Raw genomic sequence first — 21,110 nt, forward strand, 5'->3', positions numbered from 1 at the left:
CTGATGGTACTTGTTTTTTGGAATTTATGGATTGGATGGATTTTGTGGAATATGTCATATATGCTTTATTTAACCATAATTTCATTCATTTTCTTGGAGAGAGATAGTATTTTCTTCGGCTACAAATCATTATATTCTCTTCTTTTTTTTTGTATTTTTCTCCACAATATTTTTATAACTTTTCTATATCAAACTTTTCATAAAAGTAGGTTTTTCGTTTTTTTTTTCTTTGAAATTGAATTTCAATCGTTGACAAAAACAATTCAGTTTATATAACCAACAGCTTAATTTAACGTTAAAGTATCACATAAATGTTGGGCGTGACTCTTAAGTAAATTATGAAAGTCTTGTCTTTCTTTCTTATTAGGCTCGAACTTACAACTATTAAAAATTCAGTTACAATTATTTTAATTAATTTTCTAATCAAATTATTTCGTCTTTTTATTATCTTTCTAATAAAGAAATGGAAAGAAAAGAAAAGAAGATACACGTTCAAATAAAGGGAAAAAGTGGGTAATTTAAGAAAGAAAAGAAGACAAAGGTGGTGGAATTATGGCAATCAATGTCATTAAAGGAAAGAGAGCCACGCTTTCAAATTAGGGAAAGAGAATGGTAGCACTCTAAAGCACAATTAAAGCAACTATAGATTGATCAAGTTAGCTTCTACTTTTTTACTTTGTCGCGAGATGGTTGTTTTATTATATTTTACTTTCTATTACAATCATAGAGAAGTTTTTTAGGATGAAAATAGTTGAATAAAAAATACAACAATAAAAATAGGTTGAATTGAATAAAATTATTTCCTTTTTTTCAAACAAATAAAAATAAAAATATTTCTACAACTTACTATTTGTGATGGAGAGTAAGCATAAATAGATTCACTTATGCCACTACAAGTTTGAAAAGTTGAACAAATCTTATTATATAAACCTTGATGACAAAAATACTCATTAACAAAATCGTTACACGTGTCAATTATATCACTCAGATGTTGACACATGTCAATTCATTATTAAAATTTTAAAAAATAAAATTAAAAAATCTAAACCTAATTTAGAAAGGTTTTATATAAAAGTAAGTAGATAAAATAAAACCTAATTTTATTTAAAATCTAATTATAAGATAAATTTATATATATAAACCGTAAATTTTCAAAATTATTATATTTTTTACTTACTTTAATTTTTAGTTGCTATATTACAAGAAAAATATTACTTTTTATATAAGACAAAAAAATGATTGTGAAAATGATATAATCAGTTACTGTTTCTAAAAAAACGTAAATACTCACCTTTACACAAAGAAAAAGATTCTTGAAGTAAAATAAAAAAATAGATCGTCTCATATTTTTTTCACGAATCAAATAATTTATTCAAAAGACTGCTATTGTAATATATATGATAGGAGTATGTAAGATTAACGTATGCGCTTTTATAACTATAAAAATGCTAAAGTGAAGAAAGATATAACAGGTTATATAATGTTTTCATAAAGACAATTTTTTTGTAGTAGTTAAGACTAAAGAGTATAGTTTAACAGTAAAATATATTTGTGTGTACAAATAAACTTTTACTGGTAATATAGACAGTAGATTTGTAAATGGATATACATTAGTGTACTATAGCAAAAAAAAACAACTATTTTCTATAACTAAAAGCTTATCTCTTTACTTTTATACATTGTTTTTACTTACGAAATAATTAAATATATATTCTTTGTTAAATTAAATTACATTTTAATATTTTTGAACTCATCTACAACTATTTTTTTTTTAACTAAAAGTGTATATATTTTTTTTTTAACCAACCAATAAAGTAAAAGGAATTTTCTCGGTTAGTTTCCTAAGCCAGAGGAAAGGGGTCTACAAAAGAAACTTCAGAGATAAGAGAATGCGAAGCACGGACAAGACAATTTGCCTTCAAATTGTCGCATGCGGGATCCAAGAGATGGAGAATAGTGAAAAAAATAAAATTAAATTTGACAAAAAATATATATTTAATTATTTATTATATAAATCTTGATGACAAAATTATTCATTAACAAGATTGTGACACGTTTCAATTATATCATTCAGATGTTGACACATGTCAATTCATTATTAAAATTTTAAAAAATAAAAATCTAAAAAACCTAAACCTAATTTAGAAAGGTTTTATATAAAAGTAAGTAGACAAAATAAAACCTAATTTTATATAAAATCTAATTATAAGATAAATTTATATATATATATATACATATATATATATACCATAAAATTCAAAATTATAACATTTTTTACTTACTTTAATTTTTAGTTGCTATATTACAAGAAAATATTACTTTTTATATAAGACAAAAAAATGATTGTGAAAATGATATAATTAGTTACTGTTTCTAAAAAAATATAAATACTCACCTGTACACAAAGAAAAAGATTCTTGAAGTAAAAAAAATAATAGATCGTCTTATATTTTTTTCACCAATCAAATAATTTATTCCAAAGACTGCTATTATAATATATATGATAAGAGTATGTAAGATTAACGTATCCGCTTTTATAACTATAAAAATGTTAAAGTGAAGAGAGATATAACAGGTTATATAATAGGTTCATAAAGACAATTTGCTGGTAGTAGTTAAGACTAAGGAGTATAGTTTAACAGTAAAATATATTTGTGTGTACAAATAAACTTTTAGTGGTAATATAGACAGTAGATTTGTAAATGGATATACATTAGTGTATTATAGCAAAAAAAACCAACTATTTTCTATAACTAAAAGCTTATCTCTTTACTTTTATACATTGTTTTTACTTACGAAAAGAATTAAATATATATTTTTTTGTTAAATTAAATTAAATTTTAATATTTTTGAACTCATCTACAACTATTTTCTTTAACTAAGGGGGATGTATTCAATCCATGATTTTGGAGGATTTTGGATTTGTATTAAAATCACATGTTATTCAATTTAGAATTTTAAAATCCTTTTCTAAATCTAGTGTTATTGAAAATGACATTTTAATAAAATCACCCAAAATCGCTCAAAATGTCTTGTTATTCAAACATCAATTTTAAAAAATCATATAAAATCAACTGTTATTGAAAACATAACTTTTTTTTCTTTAAAATCTCATAACAATGATTTTGAAAGATTTTGAGAGATTTGGAATACATTTTTACACTACAAATCTAATTTATAAAATCACACCTCTAGAGGTGCTATTTTGAAGGATTTGTTTTACAAAAAAAAAAAAACATCGTGACCTCTCCTCTCACTATAGACAGCTTAGAGAATTTCACTATCAATACAATATGATCATTACCATCACTAACGAAACCAAAGTGCTTGAATCTTGTCCTCTTTTGCCGCCTCCATATCAGCGTTCGGAACCACCACGTCCTCAACTCCACATTCGGCCAGTGAAAAGAAGATGATGATTGGGGGAAGGAGATGATGAACAATATTAGGAGATGACAATGTTTTTTATCCACCGTACCATGATTCTCCACTCCCCAGTTCTTAATTAACAATTAAAACTAGAAGAAAAAAACTAATGACGAAACAAAATTTGGGGAAAAGAGATGATGAACAGAGAAATCCATTTTTGTCTTTCAATTTTTTAACCAGTACAAGCCGTAAGGTTATATTTTAGCTTTCAATTTATTTTGGAAATCCATATTATTTTTCCTATAAATCTCTTACAATCATCCAATATAATCCCTTTGAATCTCATCAAATCACAAACTTTTTTTTAACAATTCCACCGAATATCCTAAAAACTCTCTTTAAATCTCTCAAAATCTCAAATTTCCTAAATCCCATAAAATCTTCTAAAATCACAGTTTGAATACACACCCCTAAAAGTGTATCCATTTTTTTTCAACCAAACAATAAAGTAAAAGGAATTTCCTCGGTTAGTTTCCTAAGCCAGAGGAAAGGGTTTTACAAAAGAAACTTCAGAGATAAGAGAATGCGAAGCACATGAAAGAAAATCTGCCTTCAAATTTGTCGCATGCGGGATCTAAGAGATGGAGAGTAGTGAAAAGAACTCCAGCGAATAAACTCATCGAGCAAGTTGAAGAATGATGACCAATATTCGGGGAATGCACCATAGTGAGTAACTCAGCACGTATCCACTCCATGGCCCACAAAAACGTTTCTAACTCTGAATGCAGGGGGGAGGGGGTCCGTCTTAGACACTTGGCCCCCAACAACAAGGTTCGCTCCTCACCAACGCATCACCACCAGCCCAATCATGAATGCTCATTGGTTGCTTTCTAAGAACCATCAATTTGACAACAAGGTGAAGAAACCTGGACATTCAAGGACGGAGATGGAGCCGATATGACCGCCGTAAAAGATAGCGCCTCTTCCCAGGCTAACTTATTGCCCAAAGCCTGAGCAATTATGGCATCCAGATTGTCCATAAAAATCATGGTAATTGAAGAAGTTGATCAGGATCACCCTGTTGAGAGACATCCATCCAGAAAACAAAATTCAAATTTGAGTACACCGACTCATATGGAAAATCCTCTGATGAGACCGAAGTTAGAGATACAACCTAAACTTCCTACGAGTGAGGCCATTCAAAGAAAAATGTGATTAATAGTCTCAACCGCAGAGTCGCACCTTTTAAACAAGATAATTACATTGGACACCTCGGTGTTTCTATTTACTTTTATAGATAGTTTTTACTTATTTAAAATATTTACTTTATATTCATTGTTAAATTTTATTTTATTTTAAAAACTCTAAACCCGCACATCGGGCGGGTCCTAATCTAGTTATATATAAAGCAAAAGATTTACCTTTTTATTTTTAACAGAATTTTTTTTTATTTTTGTTTTGTTTTGTTTTGTAAATGGATAGGTAAAATGAAAACCTCTCTTTTATTTATTTTATTTTCCTATCAATGTTTATTCCTATAGGGGTGATATACTAATCATTCAAAGTCCAAATTATTCTCATAAGTCGTAAGGGGTGATACTAATCATTCAATGTTTATTCCTATCTGATCGCATGTGTTTGATGACCCATGCATAGACATGTGGTCTAAATGTCTAACGAATCGAAGACAAAAAGTAGTTGGTGATTATACAAACGCATACGTTCACGTCATCACGAGTTATGGCCATGCAAAAGTAATCTAAATTAATCCTTTTGTTTTTCGTTCTTTTTTGCTCCTTCGTGCTATTTTATCACCATCGCAAAAAATTAATCAATATATATCATAGAATGATAGACGTAAAGTTTAAAAACCCTGGAAAACTATTTTCTTGTTAAATTTATATGGCATGTTTTAAACATCTTCATATATACTTTTTAAAAAAATAATTTTAATATATATATATATACTTGTGTTTTAACGATTTCATATCGTAATACAATTTTCAAGAGAGGAGGCGAGGCCAATTAAGAGTTTGGACTTGGCAATTTCTTCGTATTTGTGTCTTCTCCATTTCCAAAGTCTTGAAAAATGGAAGCAGATGGAAGAAAAAGAATTAAATAAGTCATTTTGACCGTTTTCATTATGTTCTCTATATAATCCACTTTCGTTTTGCAACGATAAATATACTATTCTATTGATATGGCAACTCCAAATAACAAAGAGCAATTCTCGGGTGGACTTGCAAAGGTTTTGGCAGAACAATGGCAAGTTGACGTACGGCTCAAGGCAGTTAATAGTGATGATGAGGGTTCAGCTATCTCTGCCCACAAACTTATTCTGGTCTCTTCTTTTCATTCTTCCTTCTCTCTTTATTGATATCTTGCGGCTGATAAATATGAGATTCCGCATCTACGAGACCTATGCAGAACCGAGCTTATATCTTCTCTTAGTTTGTCGAATTCTCTTGACCTCCTTGAGCTCGCTCAAATTCCTTTTGACAAAGTACTTAACGATGCAGCCTTTGGCTATATCAAAACAAACATAAGTACGATTGCTAGCTCTGATGAGTTCAAGTTGTTCGTCGCCAGTAGCCCAAATCTTGCCGTGGAGATCATGAAGGCATCTCTTAGTAATTCAAGATGTTATTCCTGTGGTTACAACAATGCTCAATATATGACTAGAAGCAACTGTTATAGTTGTGGTCGCTACTTTCGTTGAATCACCACACTGTATTCCTGTGGTAATCCTTTTTCCCCATTTTCAAGGGGTTTGGATTTCTATGAATCTCCAAAAGATAACAAATCGCATATTAAAATAATTGGATTTCAGATCTATTTTTTTTATCAAAAATATCTCTTTACTATGCATGCGAAAACATTTTTTGTTGTTGTTGTTGAGAAAATAGATCGATTGTTAATATGAATATTGTTCATCTTAATGGAATTAAATAATTGGTACCGGAGCTCTTAGACTAGAAAGCGTTTACTGGAGTAGAATGTGTTGTCGTTGATTGCTTCGTACGTACGTAATTCCTATAGAGAGATTTGGTTTCTATTAAAAAAAAAGAAGAAGTGAGACTTGGACTTGGTGATTGATATGTTGTACACTTGTTCTACCATATTGGTCCTTGACGTTCCTCGTTAATGATGAAGAATCTCTCTGTATAGGACAAATGTGAAAACGTGTTACTCTCTCACTCTCAACATGTCGAAAGCTCTATTTACGTCCTCACTCTTGCCGATATTTCTTTTTTTGAAATATCTCTGTGCGATTTCCGTCTGTAAAAAAAAAAAAAAAAAATTCTCTGTCTGTAATGAGTTCAATATTTTTGTGGTTGGGAACCCAAATCCTGCTATATATGGGGATAATGTAGGAGGCTGCTCTGACTCCAATAAAAAAAAATCATATAGTTCCTACTAGCTAAAGTGGGTGTTTGTAAACTGATAAACATATATGCGGGTTTTAGTCAGAGAGAGTGTGAAACACCGGACTGACAATTTTAATAAGTAGCTCCAACATTTATCAAAAATAGATAGTTTAGCCATTATTTGTAAAAGACTTCCTTTGGATGGAGGTCTATATGTTACAGACTTTCTTGTCGTGTTTTATATAAATGTAATTAGTTCCCTGTGAGAAATTTCCGGGGAATTTGTTTCACATCACTTGGGTTATCATTTATGACTGCATTCAGGTTCTTATTGGTGTGAGATTTCCATTATGGTATCAGAGTGTTCATAATTACTGCACTAGCTTTTGTTGATGTAATCGTGTATATATATACCAAATCAGTACATCAGCACCGCTGACAGTTTCTTTTTTAATCAACAGAGATGCACTTTGGCGCATAAGGCTGAAGCCTTGGAGTTGCAGAAGCAGCTAAGGCGGTTACATACTCAATATGATTTATTCACTCGCCAATGATCAGATCTGATTCAAATTCAAGGGAGACTGTTGATGAAAGAAATCGACAATATAAATAAAACGAGTTTTAATGGGGATGAATCGGAGTTGTTCCTTTTATTAACATAGAATTGAATGTGAGAGTTTACGGAAAATACAATCAAAGATCTAATCAAAGATCTAAACGCAAATAATACGAAAATAATTGTTTTTTTTCTCTCTGATTGCCAAGATTTCGGATCCCCAGCTCTGACAAAGATCTCTAGTATTTATAGTGGGCCAGTGACCTAGGGTTTCTTCTGTTTCTCTGTAAAATGATGATTTTGCCCCTGCGACCAGATGGCCAGATCCAAGACTTCAGACCCAAAACTCCTAAAATTTTCTGTTTGGGCTTCTGTAGATGTTGGGGGCAAAGCCCATATCCGACAAAGGCCCCCTAATCCAATGAGCGATGGCATGCTTGAGCTCGTCGGGTACAGTTCCATGTCTCTAGATCCGTCTTGCAGAATGAACAGAAGATTTTTGAGAGTTTGACGGCCTTCCGGAAGGTGCCTCGATGAACAGTGTGTTGCGCATGTTTTTCGAGACATCCGGGAAATTCCGGGATGAATAATACCTTGCGCACGTTTTTCGAGACATTCGGGAGATTCCAAGATGAATAGTGTATTGTGCACGTTTTTCTAGGTCACTCGGGTTTTAAACGGGAGTTTTGCGTGTTTTGCACGTTTCCCGAGACGCGGGAAGTAGAGATGGCTCCAAAATTAGGGTTTTCCTTTTTACCTCGGTCAACGTGCTGGTCCCTCCATATATAAATGTCTCCACAAGGTAATTTTCTTTCTCTCTCCCTTATCCTTTTACTTTAGATTTTTTGTGGTTGTGTAAGGGCCATGGCTTCGCCGAGCACCCCCGCCGAGCTTGTCCGCCGCCGGGATCTATTCCCCACCATCGTGGGGTTCGGTCCATCTTCCGCCGCCTTGTTCTCTGTGGGTGATCGTTATCTCGCTGTGGCGCCGCCGTTGCCTGGTTCCGTCGAGCAGATTCGGCGAGTACACTGTCCGTTGGCTTTGGTCGAGACCGTGAGGCGCCTTGGCCCTGCCGCTCCGCCATGGTGCTTCTCCCTTCTATTCGCTTCGTTGCTCTGCGCTAGTCCCCTTGCTCGCCATACTTGGCCGAGACCGTTAGGCGTCTCGGTCCAGCTTCCGCCTGGATTGTGTTAGTGCAACGATGGCGGAATGACGACGTGCTTGCTTCGAAGAAGATGGCGTGCTCGTGATATGGTTGTGGCGAACTCATGACATGCTTACAAGGTACTAACAAGAGTCTCGTGGAATGTTGGGGCAGATTGTGCGAGATGACGAGATGACGAGATGGCGTGGTGAGATGGTCTGGCGAGATGGCGCGATGGCGAGATGGATTGACGGGGATTTGTCCGTACTGTGGCGTGCTCAAGGATTTGTCCTCGTTGTGAGTTTGAGGGCGCATATCGAGAATGGCGAGGTCGTGCTCGTAGCGAGATTGAGGTCAAGTTGATTGCCTGCATACGAAGCTTGCTGTGCTTGTTATTGCGAGACTGAGGCGGTGACGCGTTAGCGTGCTCGATACTTCTACGTACAGGACCTTGGCGAGCTCAACACTTCTCCGTATGGAATCATTGGCGAGCTCAACACTTCTACATATGGACTCATTGGCAAGCTCAATACTTCTTCGTCTAGAATCATTGGTGACCTCAATACCTCTCCGTAAGGAATCATTGGCGAGCTCAACACTTCTCTGTATGGACTCATTGGTGAGCTCAATACTTTTTTGTATGGAATCATTGATGATCTCAATACCTCTCCATATGGAATCATTGGCGAGCTCAACATATGTATACGGGATTGCTGCGTATAATGTTGTCTTGTCTTGGCGAGATTAAGTTGGTGTGGTCACCATTTGATGAGATCACCGCTTGCGGAGAAATTAACGAGCTCGTACGAGTCAAGACGTGCGCGTGTAGTAGGACGGTGAAGTTTTTTCAGACGTTGATTAACAGATGGGTCTTAATTCCCGAAGATAGGATCCGAAGCCATTCCTGGAGGCTGCTGATGGAGACACCGATGATGCTGCAAACGAGTGATATGNGGTCCATCTTCCGCCGCCTTGTTCTCTGTGGGTGATCGTTATCTCGCTGTGGCGCCGCCGTTGCCTGGTTCCGTCGAGCAGATTCGGCGAGTACACTGTCCGTTGGCTTTGGTCGAGACCGTGAGGCGCCTTGGCCCTGCCGCTCCGCCATGGTGCTTCTCCCTTCTATTCGCTTCGTTGCTCTGCGCTAGTCCCCTTGCTCGCCATACTTGGCCGAGACCGTTAGGCGTCTCGGTCCAGCTTCCGCCTGGATTGTGTTAGTGCAACGATGGCGGAATGACGACGTGCTTGCTTCGAAGAAGATGGCGTGCTCGTGATATGGTTGTGGCGAACTCATGACATGCTTACAAGGTACTAACAAGAGTCTCGTGGAATGTTGGGGCAGATTGTGCGAGATGACGAGATGACGAGATGGCGTGGTGAGATGGTCTGGCGAGATGGCGCGATGGCGAGATGGATTGACGGGGATTTGTCCGTACTGTGGCGTGCTCAAGGATTTGTCCTCGTTGTGAGTTTGAGGGCGCATATCGAGAATGGCGAGGTCGTGCTCGTAGCGAGATTGAGGTCAAGTTGATTGCCTGCATACGAAGCTTGCTGTGCTTGTTATTGCGAGACTGAGGCGGTGACGCGTTAGCGTGCTCGATACTTCTACGTACAGGACCTTGGCGAGCTCAACACTTCTCCGTATGGAATCATTGGCGAGCTCAACACTTCTACATATGGACTCATTGGCAAGCTCAATACTTCTTCGTCTAGAATCATTGGTGACCTCAATACCTCTCCGTAAGGAATCATTGGCGAGCTCAACACTTCTCTGTATGGACTCATTGGTGAGCTCAATACTTTTTTGTATGGAATCATTGATGATCTCAATACCTCTCCATATGGAATCATTGGCGAGCTCAACATATGTATACGGGATTGCTGCGTATAATGTTGTCTTGTCTTGGCGAGATTAAGTTGGTGTGGTCACCATTTGATGAGATCACCGCTTGCGGAGAAATTAACGAGCTCGTACGAGTCAAGACGTGCGCGTGTAGTAGGACGGTGAAGTTTTTTCAGACGTTGATTAACAGATGGGTCTTAATTCCCGAAGATAGGATCCGAAGCCATTCCTGGAGGCTGCTGATGGAGACACCGATGATGCTGCAAACGAGTGATATGTCCTTGTATTATTGCTTTTTGTTTTTGCTTTTAGATTTTTCTTTTTGTCATGCGAACTCGATTGCTGCAGGAACTTGGTAATTCGTATTTTATTGATGATCTTCGCAAAGATTGATTATTGCTGATTTTTGTCGCGCAAAATATATTATTTCGAAATTACCCTCAAAATAGAGATGCGACGTTTTAATTGTTTACAAGGCATATTTTGCAGTGCAGGACATCTCCTGGCTTATCCTGGATATGTTTTTCCCCGAAACGTCTTGAGTAGACAAGACGGACTTGTCGTACTGTTTAAGGTGCGGTACGCGTGACCGGCTTACCCTGTGGGTGCTGCAGGAATTACGTGTGTGTGAGTCGGGGTCTCGGCTTACTCACTCTACTTCCTGCCAGCTCATTGCGAGTCTGGGCTCGACTTAAAATGTCCTACTGAAGTAAGGACGTGGATTATTTCACCACTGCACCCATGCGGAGCGCATTTACAATCGTACACCTGGCCAGGGCGACGATGTGCAAGCTAATCGTTAGCAAGGCAGTATTGCCCGAAAACTCATTGGATGCGGCTTTTGCTTCTGGATTATCCCGTGAGTACTTAGAGCTCGATATTGTCGAGCGTGTGACGATTTTTTTTTTTTGGGCTTGAGAGGTTCTCGTTGCGCCAAATATGGCAGGTATTGCTCTTTGTTGCGTGCTGGTGAATGTGCGGTGGTTTGCCGGCGGCGCTGTCTGGTGGGTGCGTGTACGATGTCGACGTGATGGTATGGTAGTTGACGCGGAGGCAGCATGGCTCGTGTGACGATTTGTCGACTTTGATGCTTGTCCAGTCGGAGTGTTCGAGACTTGGCAAGGGCGAGATCATGGTTGTTCGGAATCTCACCATTCTTCCAATTTAGAGAGGTCGGTTGGAATGCTGCTTACTGAGCTTGGTGTGGCTTTATCCTCTCCGATTATTGTGCGTTGCGGCGTGATGGTGCTTGGCGATGTCAGCTTCAATACGGAGCGATGTTGGTGCCTTGGTCTAGCGGTTCGTTAATCCAAGCGCGACGGTGTGTAGAGGTCAACAGCATATTGTTCTCTGTGGTGCGGTGACATAATGGAGACGATAGCGAGGTGCCGCCAAGGGTGGTAGGAGAATCGTGGAGTCATGGAATGACGACGGGCAATGTACGATGGCGTAATTAAGAAATTTCATCCATATTTTGTGGGCTTGAGAGCGTGAGATCAAGAGTGGGGAGATCGAGAGTGCGAAATCGAGTGCAAGTTGCGAAATCAAGAGTGCGAGATCAAGAGTGGCGAGATCGTGACTGCGATATCGAGGGTTGCAAGCTACAGCAAGAGTTGCGAGATTGAGGGTAGCGAGCTCGAGCGAAAGTTGCGAGGTTGAGAGTTTTGCATACGAGATCGTGGCGAGATCAAGACCTTTTCGTACGAGCTCATGGCGAGATTGAGACTTTTGCATACGAGATCGTGGCTAGATCGAGAGGATGGCGAGGTCGAGACTATTTCGTACGAGATCATGGCTAGATCGAGAGGATGGCAAGGTCGAGACTTTTGCTAGATCGAGAGGATGGTAAGGTCGAGACTTTTGCGTACGAGATTGTGGCTAGATCGAGACTTTTTGCATACAAGATCGTGAGATGCGAGCTCAAGAGTGCGAGATTGTGAGTGGGAGACTTGGCGAGGTGGATTTTGTACGGGGGCGTGCTTGATGCTTGATGCGCGTCCAGCTTATCGGTCGCGTCTCGCAGGTCTCGGCGATGGCGCACTCGGTGGTGTGCTCGAGGGTTACCCTTGTGTTGGTTCGTGGGCCGAGTTCAAGGCTTGCTCAAAATTCTGGCGAGATCAAGGTTTTTCGGCGATGCGGTGGCGAGGTGACGCAGCGGAAGTCAGCGCATGAGTGCTTGCGATTTTAGGCGAGATGACTTGCTCGCATATGTGTTGGCGAGATGGCGAGATTGATGATGGTGTACGTGACTTCGTCGTGGCTTGCTTGAGAGTTGACGAGGTCGCCGTTACGGGCTATGCTTGCGAGAGCAAGATCGTATTCAGGAGTGGAGAATATCGATGATTGTTCGTTGATTGTTCGTTGATTGCATGTACGATGGTGTAAGATGGTTTGGGTGATGCGCGTACGCGCCTACGGTTACGCGGTGTTCGGAGCGCCGTAGGCTATGCCATTTGTTGGAGCGACGAGCGTAGCGCCTACGGCTTTGCGGTCGGTTGGATTGATGCCAACGGCTACACGAACAGGAGGGATAGCGCCGTTGGTTTCGCGATTAGTCGGAGCGACGCACGTAGTGCCTACGGCTTCGCGGTCAGTTGGATTGACGCCTTGGAGCTGGTTTGTCCTCGAGCGGAAGAGTTGACGCTTTCGTTACTTGAGAGATCAGTGTGAGACATGCTTCTGGTTTTTTGAAAACGCCTTTGTCTTCAAACTCTATTCGTCAAATAAAAGGATTCCGTCTGGTCCCACGGTGGGCGCCAAATTGTTGTATGTAAGAAATCGACAATAGAAATAAAACGAGTCTTAATGGGGATGAATCGGAGCTGGTCCTTTTATTAACGTAGAATTGAAGGTGAGTGTTTACGAAAAATATAATCAAAGATCTAAGCGCAAATAATACAAAAATAATTGCTTTTTTCTCTCTGATTGCCAAGATTTCGGATCCCCAGCTCTGACAAAGACCTCTAGTATTTATAGTGGGTCAGTGACGTAAGGCTTCTTCTATTTCTCAGTAAATTGAAGATTTTTCCCCTGCGACCAGATGGGCCAAATCCAAGACTTTAGGCCCAAAACTTCTAAAATTTTCTGTTTGGGCTTCTGTAGCAAAGCCCATATCCAACATAGACAGTGCCCGGGTTGCTGCAACTCAGCCTGGACACTAATACCCGTTACCCATATTCGGTCCGTTACTCGGCTCGTACCCGTCCCGAAAAAAGGGTACCCGTAACCTTAGGGTCGAGTAAAGGGTTCTATAATTATATTACCTGTGAGTAAGGGACGAGTATCGAGTATTAATTTAATTTTCAATACCGTCCCGTTACTTGTCCCTTTACCCGTTTTGTTACCCGACCCGTTAATACCTTTTAATATTTTGTATTATTATTATATATTATTAATTTATGAATATATTCTATAGTTAAAGTTAAAGTCTAGGTTCAATTTAACCCAATTAAAATGATACAAAGCCCAATTCAATTAATATATCCACAAGACCATAACCTAATTGAATTAATATATATTTCACCTAGCTAACATAGTTTCTATTCTCCTCCTCCACTACACTTCCTTGTCGGCCGCCAATTAGTTTCTAGGCTTTCACTTTGAAACAGGTTATTCATGTCTCATTTTATATTCAAGATTCTTGTTGCCACTTCTATTTTTTATTCATCTCTCTGATTTTTTGTTTATGTTATCTTGTTATGTTGTAGATGGCAATCGAAGAAATCGAAAATCCCAAGGTGGAACATAATTAAGGTCCCGACATTGATAAGATATCTCCAAAAATAAAGTCAGTGGCTTGGGATCATTTTAAGAAAACAGAGAAGGGAGATAAAGCGAAATGTAACCATTGCTCACAACTTGTTGGTCTTACGACGAAATCTGGTACCACTACAAGTAATATGATTAAGCATATGAGGAGATGCAAAAAACTTCACCCGGAGCTTGCCGTTGAAACAATGGATGGAAAAAGATTCAAGCAGGCTACCTTGTTCAATCAATCTAACAAAGATAACACTGTTGGAGCTGTTCCATCATATCTAGCGTTTAGTCAAGAAGATTCACGCAGAGCTTTGCTGAGAATGATTATAAAGGATGAGCTACCATTCAGGTTTGTGGAGAAAGTAGGTTTTCGTGAATACATGAGCATTGTTCAACCTCGGTTTACTATTCCTTCTCGTAGATCAATAACTAGGGAATGCATGAGTTTATTTCTTGAAGAAAAGAACAAGCTGAAGAAGTTCTTTAAAAGTTACAGGGGATCTGTTTCTCTCACTACGGATACATGGACGTCGGTGCAAAACTTTAGCTACATGTGTTTAACAACACACTTCATTGATGATGGCTGGAATCTACATAAGAAAATCATCAACTTTTGTCAAATACATAGTCATAAAGGTGAGATGATTGGGAAGATGCTTGAGAAATGTTTAGTTTCTTGGGGAATCAACAAGGTTTTTACACTCACCGTGGATAATGCAAGTGCAAATGATGTCGCTATAAGATTCTTGAAAAGAAGACTTAAGTCATGGGGTACAAGTTTCCTTGATGGTGATTATCTTCACATGAGATGTGGTGTCACATCTTAAATTTGGTTGTTAAAGATGGTCTACAAGAGATGAATACTGCTATTTGTCGAATTCGTACTGTTGTTCGCTACATAAGATCTTCTTCGGCTAGATTACTAAAGTTTAAGGAATGTCTTCTTCATCAAAACATCTCTACTACATCTGGTCTTACTTTAGATGTTGAGACAAGATGGAATTCCACATACCTAATGTTGGAAGCTGCTGTGAAACTTAAGAAGGGATTCGATATGCTTGAGTTGGAAGATGAAAAATACATGGAAGAACTTCAGAAAATAGGAGGTGCGCCAACTGAATCTGATTGGACCTATGAAATCTCCATTTTACCTATCTTTAAGTTCTTCTATGATGCCACTTTGAAAGTTTCTACAACACGTTATTTCACGGGAAATGCTTATATGAAGGAGATCTTTGGTGTTGGCCTTATGATTCGGAAAATGGAGTTAAACAAGAATGATGCTAATCTGAAGTCAATGGCTGGTAAAATGAAGATAAAGTTCGATAAATTCTGGGGAGAAAACATGAACTTGGTGATATTTATCGCATGTGTCGTTGATCCTCGGTATAAGATGAAGTACGTGAGTTGGCTAATCCGTGAAAGTTATGGTGGGAGCGTTGCTGAGGCCTTGATCGAAAGTATTCATACTCTGCTTGAGAAGATGTATCAAGTCTATGAAAGCTATGCTTCAAGCTCTACTACAAATACTAACCAAGTGCCAAGAGGAACCAGTAATTTAGAAGAAGTGGATGTGGTTGGAAGTTTTGATCTTGATTCATTGATGGATATGCATGAAGAAACAGAAGCAAATTTGGTTTTTAAAACAGAATTGGAGTGTTATCTAGCTGATGATTGTGTTCCTAGGTCTGATCCGGATTTTAATATATTGTTGTGGTGGAAGAAAGCAAGTTCAAAGTTTAAGATTCTCTCCTTAATGGCAAAGGATCTTTTAGCAATACCAGTTTCAACTGTTGCTTCTGAATCGACATTTAGCACAGGTGGTCGCATACTTGTTCCTTTCCGAAGTTCTCTCACACCAATGATAGTTGAAGCACTCATTTGCACTCAAGATTGGATTCGGTATGATTATCCACAAGTTTCTTCGGAGGAAGAACCAATGGAAGAGCTTGAGACTCTAGAAGATGGTAAAATTTTTAATCTTTGAGCTTTAATCAATGAATGTTCATATTTATTTATACACTTACAAGTTACTTTTTGTTTGTAGAGTTTAGCGCTTTCCCCCAAGGAGTTAGTCTTTCTTTGGAAGATGAGTGGGTTTAACTTCATTAAACACGGATGAAGAAGGTAATATTGTAAACCTCATACTGTTTCTGTGAATATATGTTGGAGCTTGATATTGATCTTTTGTATTACGCTTATGTTTAGGTAAGGAAAGAGAATCAAAGTTGTTAGGAAATTTCACGGCAGCTTACGGAAGAACGGCAACATGAAATTATAAGCTTTTTAAGTTTGTAATTTTATATTTTTTGATACTATATGTTGCATACATTTATAAATGTTCTTCTTTTTTGGATTTCGGAATATGAAATTATTGACATTTATGAGTTCTTCTTTTTGCGGTTATTGGCGATTTTTTTTGCCGGATACCAGTTTTTCCGGGTACCCGTTAAAGGGTCGGGTATTTAAAGGGTCAACTGTTTTTTACCGGGTACCCGTTTTTACGAGTACCCGCTATTTAAGGGTCGAGTACGAGTAATTTTTTTCTATTACCCGTAAGAGTCGGATCGGGTAAAGGATATCGAAAAATTCAAGGGTACGCGTCCCGTGCCCAGCGCTAGCTGCAACTTCTGCTGTCACTGGACAGATAACAGCTATAGAATACAACTTATCTGCTAAAAATTTGCAGGTTTGGTACATGAACCTCACACAATGTAAAGTGGAATGTAGAATTCTTTTGGTCTTTGATAAGTTTGTGATGTTTTCTTTCGGTAATTTCCTGTGATTTAGATGAATGGAGTTTTGGGAAGACGGCTTCCACTTCGCAAGAGCTGGCGCATTATCATTCCGGAAAAGGTGTCCTTAGTACCCCTTATTTGTTGGTTTAATTTTTCCCTATCCGGTGAACCACTGTATATCTAGTTGGCTTGAATGCATTATACTTTTAAATTAGCATCAGTTGGGTGAGAAACTTAAGCTGCATAAGATAGTTGCATATCTGGTAGATATTTTGAAAGATCGATTAGTTAGATTGGGTATTTATTTATCTGTAGCCTGGATATCATTTATGGAACTTATCTATTAGTTATCTGTATGAAGAGTTTTATGGAGGCCGGAAGTTGTATTTTCTTAGATACTTCTTTTGGTTGATAGATCAAAAAGTGGGGTTTTGACAGCTAGCAGAGCAGTTTTCTTACTGATATATTCTATTATATACAGTATGCATCATAGTAAAAGTCATCAACTCTTTTAGCCAACTTAATTGGCTGTTTCATATGTGAAGAGGACGGAGCTGCTTAGCATACTGCGATTTTCAGGACTACTTGGCTGGAGATTCAGTGTGCACAAAGGAGTTAAATCAGTGGTTTGCAAAGCAGCTAGACACAGTAAGTGCATGGAATTAGTGGTGAATCAATTGCTGATTATTTCAAATTTTCTTCCTCTTATAGAAAAGTCAAGCTAGCTGAGATCTTATTGGTCGTTCGTACCTAGTGACAAATGCTATGGTTTGACAATTTCTGAGAATGAAGAAATTATCAACTGGTATTCATCTTGCACCGTTTTGTGCACTTGTTCAATGTTTATCCGCTGTCATGTCAGGGGCCATACCGTTTAGTCGCAGATGAAGGAAAATCGAAATGCTCACGGGTTAGCTTTGATGATACATTAAACATGTTTCAAGGTAACGGTCCTACAGTGTGACTTTTGTTTTTCTCATATACTATTATGTAAGCCTAAAATATGTAACTTCCCTCTGTATAATAAAAATCCTCCATTTTGTTATTGTGCATAATTCTTACTTGTTAGAAGCCATTTTCCATCTAGAACTTGTCTATTTACATTGCTGCAGATTTGGAACAGCCACAGCATCAACGTGTAGATGAACTGCAGTGGCTCCGATCCATATATGTATTATTTGGTACTCCAGCAATATAATTTTCAGCTTTCACTTTGATTGTTACTCTGGATTTGAATATTTGAATATATTCGTTTAGTTGAGAAAAAAATGTATAAGTACAAGGGTCTCTCTAAGAGAAACTAGAGACCATTTTATGGCATATAAAATAAAATTGTGGAATTTTCACGCATACGATTTTTCTCACTCTCTAAGGCATTTTCCTGGTTATTCACAGCTTTGGAAAAAGGAAGAGAGACAATGGATTGAAGCCCAGGTCGAGAATGCTAAGCAACAAGCTAGATAATTCTCTTGACGCTCAAATCTCAAGTAACATCAGTTGAAGCTCATATTCATTTTGATCTACATTCTCTAAGGTAGAAGAACATGAAACATTGATAAAATCATCTTTTTGACACCTTAAATTGTCATACTGTATTCCGGTGATCATTTTCATAACTGTGCAGGAGAAAACAGGCAGATCTAGTTGAAAAAATCTCGACCCTTTATAAGAAAGAAGAAAAATGTTTATCTGAGGTTTGTTTAATTATATACTCAATTCTTGACATTTCAAGTATCAAACAAGTAGACACTTCTGTGAATATATAATATTTGCTTTATCTCTTCTTCCTTTTAGACTACTCCCGAGCTATGTTGGGAGCTTGCTCAACTCCAGGACACCTATATCTTGCAATGGATTAAGCATTTACTTTTTGCTCCTTACATGTAGCCTATGCATGCTTTTATATGCTTTTTGCTCATCATAAATTGTAGGTGACTACGATCTAAAGGTCATGCGTCAAGAACTGTATATTAGTAAACAGAAAGTGGTACGTTGTCATTAAGTTTTAATTGTATACTTTTAGTTAAATCTCTTCGAGATATGTTGGCCACAAGACTTGCATGGTGTTTTTTCCATGTCTAAGATACAAAGATCTACTTGTCATTATGTCTTTGATATCCCAATATATTGTCACAGTTCATCAGACACCTGGTTAATCAGCTTGCTAGACACCAGTTCTTGAAATTAGCATGTCAGCTAGAAAAGAAAAACATGCTTGGAGCATTTTCTCTGCTAAAGTAATCGAATCTGAACTCCAGACTTACCTCTTAGCCACAAGAAGTCGTGTGGTGTGGTCATTAGCCATAGTAATTATTGTCAACGCTTTCTTGCAACTATCGGATATTGAAACTAATTCATTTCTTCGCTATATATACAGGGACGATGTTCGGCTTTGATCCAACCTGCATATGATGTGCAAGAACAGGGAGCGGTGGATGACAATGACAGCTTTTTACATGGAGTTGGAGATCTCTTAAGCATTCACTCAAGTAATCAATGCTACCGTTTTACATGATTTTTCCCTTTTGTCTGATATTTCCTAACCTACTTTAGGCTGATGATCTTCATTTATTCCTGTAATAGATGCTCAAGCCATCATTCAGCAGATAGTTGCTCTTCAGTTAGGTATATCATCTCTTCAGTCTGACCTTGAGAATTCCCTTCCAGACGACAGAAATAGATGCATTAGTGAGCTGTAAGTCCAAAATCCTCATAGCACATTCCTCATTCTCTTTTACGACCTCATGTATCACTATTGTCTCTTCTCTGTTTCTCAGGCGAACCCATATTCAGAACCTGCAGCAAATACTCTTTGCGTCTTCAACTACGGCACAACCGATATTGACACCATGGGTAAAAGAAATCTCAGTTACCATTGTTTGACTTTAACCTTATCCAAGACCTGGAGTTTAACTCATTTTGTTTCTCCCTTGTAAATATTAGCTGTTGATGAAAGAACTTGATGAAATGGGGAAAATCACCTCCAAACTATATGTAACAGTGGAAGAAGTCATGCTTGAGCTCGACAATAAAAAAAGAAGGTGAGTCTTAATCTGTTCATCTAAATTCCTCTTCCATGAACTGCTATAGATGTATTATAGCGATATAGAAAATTTGAGTTTACTGCTATCGTTGCAGATCGTGGAGCATAATGTATTTGTGGACTTTTTCTGAGAAACCAAGTGAGGGAACTCAATGCGCGTGTCCCTGACCGTGCTTGCCAAACCTCATCAAGGTAAAAAAAGGGGTCAAAAGTATCATATTCGGAAGCAACCTAACTCTCTTAATAACAATAGCACTATATAGCAGCAAGGGATTTTAACAAAACAGGAGATTCATCAATCCCAAGAACTCCATTTGAACCTGCTTCACATGTATGCAACGCATCTCTACGAACGTTATTTCCCACTTATTGTGCTTCTTTAGCAATCACTCGCACATAATTTTCTATCATACATATAAAAGTCGATCTCTTTTCTCAAAACATGATTCTGCTTCTAAAGAACCACATTCTGTTTATACCATCGACTCTTTTTATTTCTTCATATATATAGCATCAATTTGTAAACTATATGTAGTTTGATCTCAGTCTTGTACTATTTTCCAAGATGAATAAAAAATCTCTTCGTATCGTCAAAAATTTATGGCATGCCACTTGGGTTAACCGAACCAAACTGACCTGAGCTGCCTTTTTTGGTTCTTGTTTAACCAAAATACTAGTAGTATTTATCGAAATTAACCGAAAATAAATGGTTTGGCTCGTTTCGGTTCTTGGTTAAATGTACTGATTTAAAAACGGTTAAAACTGTATAATGTGGGGAGGCATGGTAGCGGGCGGGCTGTTAGAAGTTCGGCTTGGTCGAGTTGCTAAAGCACCTATCTTTCGATAAGGAGTACAGGGACTGAGTCGACTAACCTGGCTGCACCACCTTCTTTTTAGTGAAAGGTGAGCTACGGTGTCTAACAACCTTAGCTGGCATTGATCACTCTTCCTTTCCTATGGCCGATCTGTCACCCAACCTACTTTAAGTGGGTAAATAGGTTCGTTTTAATTTAGGTATTAATGAATACCGATCTAATTTTGGTATAGCCAAACAATTACACAAAAACACTGATCGGTTCTACCCAAACCAAATCAAAATTCTCACGTAACCAAACCTAAATTAAAAACCAAACCTAAATTGAAAAGAACAATTCTTGGGTTCACTCATAAAACCCCTTTGTTCACTTCTCATTACTTTAGCCAATGAAAATATGACATGTCATAATACATTTAATAACTTATTCATTCATCTCCTTATAAAATAAGGAAACAAAATCTGTATATATTATTATA

At 37.9% G+C, this 21,110-nt stretch overlaps 1 protein-coding gene and 1 pseudogene across 1 annotated transcript; both read left to right on the plus strand.

The window, feature by feature from the left end:
* Positions 5,570 to 6,088, plus strand: LOC104763228 (BTB/POZ domain-containing protein At5g48510-like). Its single transcript, XM_010486632.1, has 2 exons — positions 5,570 to 5,710; positions 5,747 to 6,088. The coding sequence occupies exons 1-2, from the start codon at positions 5,570 to 5,572 to the stop codon at positions 6,086 to 6,088; spliced, it is 483 nt and encodes a 160-aa protein (XP_010484934.1).
* LOC104763229 lies at positions 7,048 to 20,190 on the plus strand (annotated as a pseudogene).

Source organism: Camelina sativa, chromosome 18 (assembly GCF_000633955.1).
Source record: "Camelina sativa cultivar DH55 chromosome 18, Cs, whole genome shotgun sequence".
Lineage (NCBI taxonomy): Eukaryota > Viridiplantae > Streptophyta > Magnoliopsida > Brassicales > Brassicaceae > Camelina > Camelina sativa.